At 55.1% G+C, this 14357-nt stretch overlaps 1 protein-coding gene across 2 annotated transcripts; it reads left to right on the plus strand.

The window, feature by feature from the left end:
* Positions 1-558: 558 nt before the first annotated feature.
* On the plus strand, positions 559-13842 carry Hr (hair growth associated). Of its 2 annotated transcripts, XM_013034435.1 has the most exons (18): positions 559-1170; positions 2237-3026; positions 4151-4292; positions 4370-4557; positions 6427-6591; positions 7168-7257; positions 7420-7535; positions 8455-8536; positions 8880-9043; positions 9178-9417; positions 9599-9764; positions 9949-10018; positions 10216-10346; positions 10480-10599; positions 10699-10814; positions 12929-13093; positions 13399-13527; positions 13711-13842. In XM_013034435.1, the coding sequence occupies exons 1-18, from the start codon at positions 559-561 to the stop codon at positions 13789-13791; spliced, it is 3567 nt and encodes a 1188-aa protein (XP_012889889.1). In that variant the 3' UTR covers positions 13792-13842. The 2 variants fall into 2 exon arrangements, with proteins under 2 accessions (XP_012889889.1, XP_012889890.1); XM_013034436.1 differs by lacking the exon at positions 12929-13093.
* Positions 13843-14357: the final 515 nt, after the last annotated feature.

Genomic DNA, 14357 nt, shown 5'->3' on the forward strand with positions numbered 1-14357 from the left:
CTTGGACACCCCAATCCTGAAGGCCTGTCTGGGACTGGCAGTGGGCAAGCAACACCCCCTCAAACACTGACCATGGTTTGCAGAGTCCACTGAGACCCAAGCTCGGGTTACACAGGGTACACTGAAGCATCTACAGTAACATGACTTTGCCCAAGACCACAGCAGGTGACCAAGTCAGGGCCAAGATCTGGTTCTGTGTCTTCCACTGAGCTGACCTTTTAGGTTCTTGTGTCCTGTCCTCCTCCATAGTTTGTGGCCAGGTTTCTGGCTCAATTTGGCCTGAATGTGTCACCCTGGAGATAATATCCACCTCTAAAACTTAAAGGCAAGTGGGAGCCAGAACTTGGGGAGCATCCCGGCCAGGCAAGATTCTGCTGTCTGCATGTGCACCACTGTGGCCTACCACCTGCTTTACTGGTTTGAGCCACTTCACTGTTGCCAGGGCGGTGCCCACTGTGCCGACGGTGAAGTGCTTGGGGCATGTGCCCAAGGAGCTCATGTTTTGGTTGTTATGCTCCAGGGACCCCTGCGGGAGACCCTCATGAGGGCAGGAGAGTGATGGAGAGTATGCCCAGCTTCCTGAAGGACACCCCGGCCTGGGAGAAGACAGCCACTGAGAACGGCATTGTGGGACAGGAGCCGGGGACCCCACTGCAGAATGGGCTGCACCATGGGGCACTGTGCCTGGGAGAGCCCACTCCCTTCTGGAGGGGCGTCCTAAGCAACTCAGACTCCTGGCTCCCCCCTGGTTTTCCCCAAGGCCCCAAGGACACACTCTCACTGGTGGAGGGCGAGGGCCCCAGAAATGGAGAGAGGAAGGTCAACTGGCTGGGCAACAAGGAAGGACTGCGTTGGAAGGAGGCGATGCTGGCCCATCCTCTGGCTTTCTGTGGGCCAGCGTGCCCACCTCGCTATGGCCCCCTGATTCCTGAGCATGGTAGTGGCCATCCCAAGGGTGACCCTGTGGCCTTCCGGCCTGTGCACTGCCCTTTCCTGCTGGAGAGCAAGATCCTGGAGCGAGCCCCATTCTGGGTGCCCACCTACTTGCCACCCTATCTGGTGTCTGGCCTGCCCCCAGAACGTCCTTGTGACTGGCCCTTGGCCCCGCACCCCTGGGTGTACACTGGAGGCCAGCCCAAAGTGCCCTCTGCCTTCAGCTTAGGCAGCAAGGTGAGTACAGCTCATTTGTCCCTGGAGAGCCCTACCTGAGTAGTACTACTCTGCCCTTTTCTGATGCAAACACAAGTCCACCCCCAGCTAGAGAAGCCTGGCAGCTCAAAGCCATCCCAAGCCCCAAAGCTGTTTCCTAAGCACTCTGACCTCCTGGCATCCCTATCTCACTGGCTTTCCTGACCTCTACCCTTCAGCCTAAACTTCTCTCCCAGAGCCTCTACTCACCTACTGTCTACCCACAAGTCGTGGAAATGCTGCCCTTACATGTATGGTCTGAGTGTGAAGGAGGAGTGAGCTGCTGTGCTCTCTCTTGGAGCATGGCCTATGTCTAAAGCTCCTCTTCCACAGGCAACTGGCCAGATTGAGAATTTATTTATTTGTTTATTTATTTATTGTGGGTGTGGGTGTGGGTGTGTTGATAGTAGGCCTTGAATTCAGGGTCTGAGCACTGTCTCGTAGCTTTTCACTTATTGTTGGCACTCTATCACTTGAGTCACAGCTCCACTTCTTGCTTTTTAGTGCTTAAGTGGGATAAGAATCTTGCATTTGTCTGTCCATACTGGCTTTGAACCAGGATCCTCAGATCACACAGCCTTTTAGGAGCTTCCATGAGAGGTCTGAGTCACCAGCACCAAACCAGATTGAGATTTTAAAATATTTGAAATTCAGTGCAAAGTTAGGTGTGGTGGTTCACATCTGTTATCCCAGAAAGGCCTAGACAAGAGGAATGTGAGTTCAAATCCAGCCTGGGTTACATAATGAGACCCTGTTTAAACAAAAACAAAAACAAGACTAGTATGGCCTGGGGCACCAAGTAATCCAAATAGGTCCTGAATAGCTTTTGGCTGGGCCACTCAGTAACCCCTGAGCTGCGGGGTCATGGTGAAGTAGAATAAATCCTGGTAGAGCATGTGAGGAAACCCAGAACAGTGAGTGGCATACAGGAAGGGATCTTTGGGGCTTCCTATAGCTGTATTTTCTTTATGACAGTTGTTGGAATCTGCTGTTCTTTTAGGCCCTGGGAACTAAAGCAGTCCTGTCTTACCTCTTTCTCCTCCCACAGAGCCTCTACTACAAGGATCCTAGCACTCTCAGGCTGGCAAAGGAGCCCTTGGCAGCGTCAGAGCCTGGGTTGCTGGGCTTGGCCCCTGGTGGGCACCTCCAGAGAGCCTGGGAGGCAGATGGCTCTTCGCTCCACCGGAGGGATGGGGAGACGGGAGCTGGCAGGCAACAGAATCGGTGTCCACTTTTCTTGGGACACGCAGATGCTGTTCCCCAGCCCCCCTGGCCTGCCTGTCCTCCAGGCCTAGTTCCTTCTCTCGGCAACGTCTGGGCTGTGCCTGGTAGTGGCAGCCTTGGGTGCCAGTTGGGACCACCAGCCACACCTAGGTGCCCTTCTCCTGGGCCTCCGATCCCCCAGGGGGGTTGTTGCTCCTCCCATCCCACCACCAGAGAGGGAGATGTTGGTCCTTGTGGGAAGTGCCAGGAAGGCCTGGAGGGGGGTGCCAGCAGGCCCAGTGAACCCAATGGGGAGGTGAACAAGGCCTCTGGGCCCGGGGTCTGTCCCCCAAGTTACCACACCAAGCTGAAGAAGACATGGCTCACACGACACTCGGAGCAGTTTGGGTGCCCAGAGGGCTGCCTAGGAAATGAGGAGAGCTCAACTGTTGGGCTCAGGGCCCGGAAGAGGGCTGGCAGTCCCGACATCCAGGGGGCATTGGGTGCCCCAGCCCCCAAGCGGCAACCTCACCCTTTCTCAAGCACTGCAGGGAAGGGGACCAAGGCTTGGCAAGAGATGATGGACACATCCACAGGAAGCGGGGCAGAGACAGAGGAGCAGAAGGAGCTGAGAGGTAAGGGGCCTGCAGGGGGAGGGCTCACAGAGGCCATGCCAGGGGAGGGCAGCAGGAGTGAGTCACACCCAGTTGTTGGGTTTCCTACCTGAATCAAGATGGCTTTCTGAGGTTCCTCGGTGTGTCTCCTGCCAAGCCATGATATGTTGGTGTCAGGGCAAGGACATGGATCAGATCATGGCTCTGGAATCCGAATGTCTTCTTCCTGACTTGGCTGATCAATAGCTGACTTAGTGACTTCAGCTCTCCGGGCCTCAGTTTCTTCATCTTGGAAATGAGGAGAAGGAGGGTGCTTATATCCAAGACTACCTCAAGGATTCAATGCTATCATAACTCATCAAAGACGAGGAAGAATTTGTGGTACTCAAGAAACTGCTACCATTACTTGTGCCACAAATCCTGCTTTTACCTGTCCCGAAAGACCTCTATGGTGCCTCCTTTGGCCATCTGGATTTGTGGACTGGACCTTACTCATGTTAGAGCCTTGGGCACACACTCCTCTACCAAGCTGTGTCCTTCACAAAGGGTTCTGGCACGGCTGGCGCCAATCTTGGTTCTTCTGGATCACTTCATTCTCAGCCTCCTGGATTCCCCAGCCTGGATCAAGACTGTCCATATGTGCCCTTGTGCCTGGCATCAACCATTTTGTGCCTGGCATCGCCAGTTTGTGCCCTCACAATCCTCCCCGACTGGGAGGCTGTCGGCCCCTTTGTCATCTTGTGTTTCTACGCCTGTGCTTGGTGTTGAAACTCTCCGGCCTCCTCACCTTCTTGCACCCTGCCCTCCATCCAGCTCTCTGATCACTGAGCCTCGGTGGAGTTAGCCAAAGTCTACACTGGCTGGATTCTGCACTTGTGTGAGGACCGTCAACCCAGTTGCCCAAAGCCTTGGACTGGGCGTGTTAGATCACCTCTTCTCAGCTCCCATGCCCTCCAGGATAGTCTCAGCCCGCTGCTCAACCTTGGGTGGGAACCTTCTAGCTACCTGGGCCACTCTTTTGGGTTCTGAATTAGGTTCTACAGGTCTGGGGCCAAGAGCTGGCTGGCTGTATGTGGATATGCTGGGGCTGGGGTTAACACAGGCCCTGAACCCCAACCTCCTGAGCAGCTGCCTTGTCTCCTCAGGACCCCGGGGTGGCAGGGCCAGCCTTCAGGACCCATCTTGCCTGGCTGTCTCCGCAGACATCACTCCATGCCAAAGCTGTACCCCGGCAGCTGGAGAGGTGGGAGGCTTGTCTGGCACCTCAGGACGGGAGCAGACTTGGAGGTGAGCAGTCTCTTCAGGTTCCCCTGGCCCATGTTCCCCAAGGGGCTTTCTCCTCAGTGCCTCTGTTCTGTCTCCAGATTGCCTTTGGGAGGGGAACAACTGCAAGAGGAAGACTCCCCAGCCAGCTCTGAGGAGGGAGGAGGGTCTGGCCCCGAGGCCCAGCTCAGCCAGGGCCTTGCCAAGCACCTGCTGAATGGTTTGGGGGACCGACTGTGCCGCCTGCTGCGGAGGGAGCGCGAGGCCCTGGCCTGGGCACAGCGGGAAGGTGAGCAGACGTCCTTGTGGGCCTGCCTGAGGCCTGGCTGTCCCTCCCTGCACCCTACCAGGGCTGTGGTTCCCAGGCTACCCCACCTCCCTGTGAGCTGCTCCGCCCTCCTCTGTCCCTGTTCCTGACTCTGCTGGGGCAGGCTCTTAGTCAACGCTGAGGTTTCTGGCCTCTGGGTGGGGGTTGCTGGGAAATGGAAAACTTGGACTGGCCCAATTGTCTGAGAGCTTTATGACTTGTGGGGAAAACAGGGATGAGTACATGTTTGCAAGAGCCCTGGAGGTCGGGACGCTCCAGAAAGGTTGAGGCGGGAGAAGGCTCCGGGGGGCCAGTGAGGCTCATGGGACTTAGGAGGTGAGTGGAGTTTGCCTTGAGGTTAGAGAAAGGACAACATTCTACCGGCTCTAGGGTCCCCCTCTGTAGCCCTTCCTAGCAGCAGTGAGGCCTTTGTCACTAACTCCCTGAGTAGAGGTCACTCATGGCTCCCTGTCCTCACAAGGCCAGACCCCGTAGGATTTCTTCAGTCTCCAGCCAGCTCCTGCTGTTCCCAGCCTGCCTTCCTAGCAAACACACACACACACACACACACACACACACACACACCACCCATCCTACCTTTCCCGGATCACCCGTGCTTGTCTGTCCCCTGGGGCCCTGGCACTGGCTGTTCCCGGGATCTGGAATGCCCTGCTCCTCCCTTCCGACCTGGTGGATGAGAACTTACTCATCCTTTGAGGCAACGCGTGAAGCTCCCCCACCACGCCCACCCTCCTCCTTCTACGCTCAGCCACTAGAGTCATCGCTGTATCTGTGGATCTTTCTCCTCACTTGGAGTGTGGGCGCGAGAAGGGCAGGGCCCAGGTCTGAGCAGCTCTGAGTCCCCCACACTTGACCCGGGACATGACCAGGTATTTGTTGAGCGTGCTCAGTCATTCCTTTTTGCCTTACCAAGCACAACCTTGTCTGTGCCTTGGCTCTTAAAGAAATTCTACTTCAGGCTTGGCACCATTGGCTCACGCCTGTAAGCCTAGCTACTTAGGACACTGAGGTGTGAGGATCCTGGTTTGAAGCCAGCCCGGGCAGACAAATCCATGAGACTCTCATCTCCAGTGAACTAGCAAATAGCAGAAAGTAGCTCAAATGGTAGAGTGGGCAAAAGCTAAGGGAGAGCGCCTTGATCCTGAGTTCAATCCCCAGTACCAGCAGCAGCTAAAAAAAAAAAAAAAGGAAAGAAAAGAAAAGAGTTTAGCTGGGTGCTGGTGGCTCTCGTATTCCTAGCTGCTCAGGAGGCTGAGGATTGTCTGTCAGAAGTCTGTGAGACTCTTATCTCCAATTTTTTAACCACCGAAAGCCAGAAGTGGGGCTGTGGCCTAAAATGGTAGATCATTAGCCTTGAGCATAAACAAGCAAGCAAGCAAGCAAATATTCTCATCCTTTTGTTAAGGGCAGGCCCAACCTCTTAGGTTTCCTGTTCTAACATACAAAGTCCCTTGGAGGAAAAGCCACTCAAACAGTCAAACAGTCGCCATGCCTTTCCATTTGTGGTAGCAAGTAGGGCTTGCGAGGAGGGAGGTGGGTGAAGGAATGTTCTGGAAGTGGCCCGTATTAGTAATGTAGGCACAGTGGGGAAACTCCTGGGACAGGTCTGGGGGTGAGACAGGAATGGGAGCTGACCCTACCACTGTTCCAGAAGGGTTTGCTGGACAGGGCAGGTGGGGGGTTGTTGTTGGGGGGACAGCCAAGGGGCTGGGTGAGCAGTGGAAACTGCTTTTTGCTTCTCCTCCTTCTGCTTGGAAGTTTCTCATAGGAAGTCCTCAAAGAGGCCATGGCTTCTGGCCCTCTGACCCTATTCTGTCCTGTGTTTAGCAGGCCAGGGGCCAGCTGTGACAGAGGACAGCCCGGGCATTCCACGCTCTTGCAGCCGCTGCCACCATGGCCTCTTCAACACCCACTGGAGATGCCCTCGTTGCAGCCACCGATTGTGTGTGGCCTGTGGTCGCATGACTGGCGCAGGGAGAGCCAGAGAAAAAGGAGGTGAGAAAGAGGCCGAGGGAGGTGGGGCGAGGGAGGGGAGGGGCGGAGAGGACACAGATCAGAGGACCACACCCCCGTGTCCCTAAAAGAAATTCAGGCCTGCGGTAAGCTTCCCATTTGGCTCACATCACCTCTTTTAAAACAGTTTAACACTGTGAAGTGAATGTTATTTCCTCCATTTTCCAGATTAGAAAATATCAGAGGGATTAAATGACTCATCCCAGGTCACAAAGCAAACAAATATTGTGGCCAAGAAGACTCAGGTCTTCTCATTCCGTCCTGTTCTTTCCATGATGCTCAACTTTCTCTCTTTGGCTCAATTTGATCACTTCAGGTCTTGAGCATCCCAGGGCCAAAAAGAAATCCCAGAATTGGATACATTCTGGAATATTCTCTGCCATATGACCATCTTGGGATCCTGCAATGGCATCTCAGTATATGCTAGTCTCTGTATTCTGCAAATCAGGACTCCTGGGTCACTAAGTCCTCAGAAATCACCGGTTTTGAGGATTAAAATATGCATTTGGCTTCCTCGCTGACTGTATCTTTGCTTTCTGGACCTTTCCTACCCCACAGGCTCTCGAGAGCAGTCCGCACAGGAGTGTGCCCAGGAGGCTGGGCATGCTGCCTGTTCCCTGATGCTAACCCAGTTTGTCTCCAGCCAGGGTGAGCCCTCATGGAGGGGTGGGGCATGCATTGGGTGGGTCCCCAGGGAGAAAATCTTCCTGTCTGGTTGTCCCTGACCTTGGTGACATGCCTTCTTGGGTGGTAAGGTCAAGTTATGGTATGCACCTACCACTGAACTCCATTTCTCTTCTGCACTCCCAGTGCTGGCAGAATTGAGCACAACAATGCACCAAGTGTGGGTCAAGTTTGACATCCGAGGGCACTGTCTCTGCCAAGCCGATGCCTGGGTATGGGCCCCTGGGGATGCAGGCCAGCAGGTAAGAATCAGGGAATGGTCCAGTAAGAACCAGTACTAGGCCCCAGGATGGAGTGGTATGCCTGCAAATGACTGGCTTTTGTTGGGGTTTGCCCTTCTCTTCAGATGGGGATGAAGGATACAGAGTCCCTCTACATGCCCTTTCCCTGGGGATCAGACTCCTGGCATCGAACTTTGTCTAGCCCAATACCACCACCACCACCTCCTTGCCTGCCTGGAATCCTGTCTAATTTGCACAGCCAGCTCAGCACTTGCCATGACATGTTGCTGTGGGCATGGCTGTGATCCTAGCCACAGGCTCCTTTGGGTGCAGCATCAGACCTCCTTCCCAGAATTCCCAGCGCCTCACAAGTAGCACATGCTCGATATTCATTGTACAAAGCTTTCATGAATTGCTGTTTCTGTGAGAGAAGTTATCCATTCGAAATGCACTTTATTATATGCATATTGTGTACCCACCACTGCAGAAAAATCAGAAAATGTCTGAAAGTGGGAAGGAGAAAACAACATCAGCCTCTCCTACCTCACTGATACTTTGACATATTTCTTTCCAGTTATCTATGTATTTATTCATATCAATTTTAGACCCTACTTGGAGAAGTCCATGAACAATGTTATCCTATAACATTTTGCTCATATAAAACAGTTTTAGGACTTACAAGAGTCCACACTTAATTCTTTTTTATTTAATTTTAATTTTTTTATTGTGAAAATACTGTACAGAGGGGTTACAATTACATGGGCAAGATAATGAGTACATTTCTTATCAAGCATTGTAGCCTCCTCCTTTGTTTCCCCTTCCCATCTCTTCCCATCCTCCTCCTGCTCACCCCCCCCCACTTAATTCTTATATACTAAGTAGGGCTGAGTTGTGTCTGTCTTTCTGAAAAATCTCTGGTTGGATGGGGTGGTTTTAACAGAAGGAGCCCACAGAGAAAACACCTCCAACTTCACAACCTTCCTGCAACGGGGACTCCAGCAGGACCAAGGACATCAAAGAGGGTGAGTGGCGCTCAGTGTTCTTCGGACTAAGTGAGGCAGTAGAAGTCTCCAGAAACTATATGCCATTGCCTTAGCAAACAATTCTCCCCCACCCCTGCTGATCATCTCTAACACTCCCCTCAAGACTGGCCTCCTAAACCCTTCCCCAGCCAGCTTCCCCTTCTGAGCCGCTCCTCCACAGAGGAAACTGCCTTTGGGAAAGCGGTGGTAAGAAGACTTAACACAGCAAGGAGTTGGGGTGCTAGGGAGGAGAGCAGACTTGGCGGGAAGATGGGTGGCTGCCTTTGAAGGCAAAGGTGAAGGAGCCAAGGGGGAAGCCCCTCACCATTTTCCTCTCTGACAGAGACCCCAGACTCCACTGAGACCCCCACGGAGAACGGTGGCAGCCAAGCACCCCTGCCTTGTCCCTCTCTCTGTGAACTGTTGGCCTCTACCGCCGTTAAACTCTGCCTGGGGCATGAGCGAATCCACATGGCCTTTGCTCCTGTCACTCCAGCCTTGCCCAGTGTGAGTAAGGGCGTGTGTGTGTGTGTGTGTGTGTGTGTGTGTGGAGACTCTGGGGACCAGAGGCTGGGCTGGCCTCCCTGTGAGGCCAAGCAGGTCCTGAGCTTTCTTGCCCCTTCACCCCTCCATCCCCACAGGACGACCGAATCACCAACATCCTAGACAATATCATCGCGCAGGTTGTGGAACGGAAGATCCAGGAGAAAGCCCTGGGGCCAAGCCTCCGAACAGGGCCAGGCCTGCGGAAAGGCCTGAGCCTGCCTCTGTCACCGGTGCGGCCACGGCTGCCTCCTTCTGGGGCCTTGCTGTGGCTGCAGGAGCCCAGGCCTCGGTGGCGGGGTTTTCACCTCTTCCAGGAGCACTGGCGGCAGGGCCAGGTGAGCTAGTCTGTCTCTTCCCCTTCCAGTATTTCTGGCTTCACCTGCTCAGCAGGGCCTAGGTCCCTAGCCGCACACAGGGCTTGTTCTCCAAGGTGTTCTGCAGCTGGGAAACGGCTCCAGCCTGGCAGCAGAGGGTTCCTCTCCAACCCTTCCTGTCCTCCCGCTTTCGCTGTGACAGCCCGTGTTGGTGTCAGGGATCCACCGGACACTGAGAGAAAGCCTGTGGCAGATGGACACTCTGGGGACACTTGGAGGCCAGGTGCAGGCGGTGGCAGCCCTTGGGCCTCCCAAGTCGACAAGCCTGAGCAGCACAGCATTCTGGGAAGGATTCTCCCAGCCCGAGAGTAAGTATCCTTGTTGAGGAGGGAGCTGGGAGGCGTCCCAGTGCCTAAGTGCCAAAGGCACTCCAGCACAGCCCTGGGGGCGGTGGGAAGCAGGGACTGGGGCAGAAATTGGACTCAGGTGCAGCTGACCTGTGGGCTCAGGAGCCTCCTGGCCCAGGACAGTGAAACCTATTTCTTTCCCTAGGTCGGCCAAAGTCAGAAGAGGGCTCTGTTCTGCTGCTGCACCGAGCTCTGGGCGATGAGGATGCCAGCAGGTGTGTCCAGCACCAAGGGGCCAGTGCCACTTCTCAGCCACCAGCCCACCTTGTCCATCCTTCCTTCTTCCATCCTCTAGTGTGTGACCCTCCAGTGTGCTGGCCTTGCCTTCTAGGAGTCAGTCCTGCAGTGTGGGGAGAGGGGTGTCTGATACCTGTGCTGGACCTGTTAGGCATAACCTTGCCCCTGCCCACAGAGTAGAGAGCCTGGCTTCCAGCCTGCCACTCCCGGAGTACTGTGCTCCCCATGGAAAACTCAACCTGGCTTCCTACCTCCCTCCGGGCCTCGCTCTATGTCCGCTGGAGCCCCAGCTCTGCGCAGCCTACGGTGAGTGCCTTTCCACGCCTGCCCCCCCCCCACACCTTGTTCCTATCATCTTGGTGCACCTGGGCAGGTGCACCAGGGCCCCATGTATTTCTCGTTATAGTCTGTTCTCAACCATCCTTTTTCCTCCACACAGGTGTGAGTCCACACCGTGGACACCTGGGGACCAAGAACCTGTGTGTGGAAGTGGCTGACCTGGTCAGCATCCTGGTGCACGCAGAACCGCCACTGCCCGCCTTGCACCGGGTTCAGAAAGGTGGGTCTTCAGCGGGAGACAGGGGAAAGACAGGGTAGCCTGGCAGGCGTCCACCACCACCACCTTGGGACTCACCTCTGAACTTTCTTTGTCCCACAGATTTCCTCTCAGGCCCGGATGGGGAGGGACTCTGGTCTCCAGGCAGCCAGGTCAGCACAGTGTGGCATGTGTTCCGGGCACAGGACGCCCAGCGCATCCGCCGCTTTCTCCAGATGGTGAGAAGGGAGCTTGGTGCCCACCCTTTGCCCTGCCCAACCCTGAGACTTGTCCTGTCTGCTAAGTGTCATCTCAGTGAGCCTCCGGGTCCCCACTCTTCCCCTGAGGTGAGCTGGACAGCACCAACTCATGCACAGGTGCCAGAGAAGGCAGACTGGATGCCAGGTCTGACAGAGGGTTAGAGAAGGAGGGGTGACCAGCACCTGTTTCTCACACCTGTAATTCTAGCTACTTAGGAAGCTGAGATCTGAGGATCGTGGTTCAAAGCCAGCCAGCCTGGGCAGGAAAGTCTGTGAGACCCTTATCTCCAATTAACCACCAGAAAACCAGAAGTGGTGCTGTAATGCAAGTGGTAGAGCACTTGCCTTGAGCTGAAGAGCTGAGGGACAGTGCCCAGGCCCAAAGTTCAAGCCCCACAACCAACAAAAAAAGGGGGTGCCATCTTTAATGAGTACAATGGGTACATTAATTGGGGATTAGTTAACAGACAGTTAGTTGCTTTCCCATTTTGCAGACAAGAAACAGGCTCCATGTTAGTGCACAGTCTCTTCCAACCCCAGGTAACTACCCCATGCTCTCCTGGGGACAGGCAGCTTCCCTTTCCTGGACTTTGGAGGAGGAGGGAGGCCAAGAGAGAACCAAGAAAATCCCTGCTCCACCCTTCTCCATAGCTCCCGCTATGAGGAGAGACTTCCTGGGAGGAGTTAACTAGGGAGAGGGGGCTCTGAGAGCCTGGTGCCTCATGCCTATCATCCTCCCTACTCAGGAGGCTGAGATCTGAGAATCATGATTGGAAGCCAGTCCAGGGAGGAAAGTCGGTGAGACTCTTTGTCTCCAAATTAATCACCAAAAAGTTGGAAGTGGAGCTGTGACTGAAGTGGTAGGGCACACCATCCTTGAGCAAAAGCAATTAAGGGACACCAGCCAGACCCTGAGTTCAAGCCCTAGTACTTGCACAAAAAAAAAAAAAAAGAAGATAGAGGAGGTGGAAGAAGAGAAGGAGGAAGAGGAAGGCTAAAAAAGACAGGTGAAGACAGAGAGAGAGTGGCCAGGATAGGGGTGGGAGGAGTAGAACAGGCTTAGAGTTGGGTGTGAGGCCGGAAGCTCCCAGTGTGCATCGTGTCCTCCACTGGCCCTTCCCACGGTGTACATTTGTAGATGCTGAGACAGGCAGAAGGGAAGAGACAGACACACCGTCATCAACAGGTGGCCTGGTCTGGTCTAGGTGGGGCTGGCTGTGGGGCAGTCCTGGGTGACTCACGAGGATCTCTGAGGGGCCTTTTCTCACTGGGTGGCCTGGGAAACACTGCCCTAGGAAGGACTTAAGTCTCTGTAGCAAAGAACCTTGGCACCTGACCGGGACTCCCTTTGGGTTGTCTAGTTCACCAGTCTTCCCCTGCCCCTTGGCCCAGTCTTGTAGCTCTAAGCTCAGGGACAATGGCAGCGTTCTGCCTGGAAGGGGGTGGATGGAATCGGTGGCCAGTTGAAGCATGATGCTGGCATTTGCCTCTGCAGCTGTTCCCTGGGCACCTCCTATCTGGCCTCCACAAGTCCCTGCCTGCCTGAGGAGCCCTGGCTCTGCCTGGGGTGGTGACAGTCACTGTAACGTGCTGCAGAGGCCTGGACAAGGCCAGTCTGTCTGCCCACGAGGAATCAGAACTTCTGTGTGGCTTTGTTTTTCCTGGATGCAGGATCTTAGAAGAATGTGAGGAGTGCTTTGGAGCATGTCCCCAGTGCTCCTCTACAGTTGAACCTCCAATGCAGGCTCTTCTCAAAACCCCCAGACAGTTTCCTAGCCGGGGTTGTGCACTCATTTTCCTGGGTATCAGTGAGAGATGGAGCCGGGGACTGGCAGGGACCACAGAGGTCATGAAAGGCATCCAACTCTAGCAAAAGCAACAATTTGGACCTTTCCTCTAAGCTCTTTCCAGTTGAATGTTTTGTTCTGCTAGCCCGAGCTGCCCCAGCCCCTTTCTTTCCCAGCCCCTGCCCTGCCCTGCCCTGCGAGACTGGACCACTTCAGCTGCTCCTCCTGTGCCCCTGTTCCTCCACAATGTCCACACTCCTATCCTCCTCCCCCAATCCCAACTCAACTACCCATGTCTTCTTTGAGGTGTGCCCCACTGGAGCAAGGACCTTGGAGCCTGGTGCCCCAGGTAGCTGCTACCTGGATGCAGGACTGCGCAGGCGCCTGCGCGAGGAGTGGGGCGTAAGCTGCTGGACCGTGCTGCAGGCCCCTGGAGAAGCTGTGCTGGTGCCTGCAGGGGCGCCTCACCAGGTGCTTTCCTGGTGGGCGGAGCTCTGGGGGTCAGGGGAGCAACAGGGGCCTTCTCCCTCTCCATGCATGAGAGTAGGGAGGAAGTGGAAGGGTCCCCAAGTCCTCAAGCCCAAATGAGATGTGCCCAGAGATTCAATCCAGTCCTGGTGTACTTACTGTGTTCATGGAGGCTTATGTCCCTTCTGGTGCCCACTGTCTGGTTTTGGCCAAGCCGAGGGAAGAGAACCTCAGGGATGGTGGGATAAGGAGAGGACTTGCCGTTTTGATCCTCTGCTGACCTCCTGACCCCTTCCTCCCCGGTCTAGGTGCAGGGCTTGGTGAGTACAATCAGTGTCACCAAGCACTTCCTGTCCCCCGAGACCTCGGCCCTTTCTGCTCAGCTCTGCCACCAGGGACCCAGCCTGCCCCCTGACCACCGCCAGCTCTATGCCCAGGTGAGAGACGCTGACCCGCAAGCCAAATGCCCACCCCAAGGGCGCCCACAGCTGCTGTGGCAGGACAGACCCAGATGTGAGCCAAGCGGCTGCCAGTACGGCTGTGCAGAAGAAAGATGTCCCTGTAGGCCGGGGATAGGAGCAGTGTATGACTGAGAATCCTGTGTTTTCTCCTTTTCCTAGATGGACTGGGCTGTGTTCCAAGCAGTGAAGATGGCTGTGGGAACCCTACAGGAGGCTAAGAAGGGGATCCCCAGGGTGTGAGAGAGGAGGGGTGGGCAGGTAGACCAGGCGCACGGCCCAGGCATAGCTCAGTAGGGAATGGCCCAGGGAGACCCAGCCACTTAGGTCAATCCCCTAAATACCACTCTAGGCACAAACAGGGGTGTCCCCATTCCTTGGCCCTAAAACCTACAACTACAGTGCCACCAAAGCTCATACCTGCCCTTTGCAGGCTGGCACCTGCTCTCTGTGGTACCATACTCGTATTAGGGATAAATAGATCTCCTTCAACTCCTGTGCTCCAAGCCAGGAGACACATAGCTCTTCCTTAGGTGACTTTGGGAATTGTTCTGGCTTAAGCAATACTTCCTTTTGCTGCCTCACCCCCCCCACTGGCCTACCTGTGCCCTGAGCTTTTTATACCACCCACATCCTTGTTGGGTTCTGGGTAGCTGTTTGCACTGAAGGCCTGCTTGACCAGAGGCCACCCAAATCCTGCCCTCACAGAGGGGTGAGAAGTGTGGAGAAGAGATGCCATCAGGGATGGCTGGAGGAAATGACCTGGGAGATGCAGCTCACCCCCGCTCCTGCCCCTGCCTGCCTCCTTT

The sequence above is a fragment of the Dipodomys ordii genome, unplaced genomic scaffold (assembly GCF_000151885.1).
Source record: "Dipodomys ordii isolate 6190 unplaced genomic scaffold, Dord_2.0 Scaffold189, whole genome shotgun sequence".
Lineage (NCBI taxonomy): Eukaryota > Metazoa > Chordata > Mammalia > Rodentia > Heteromyidae > Dipodomys > Dipodomys ordii.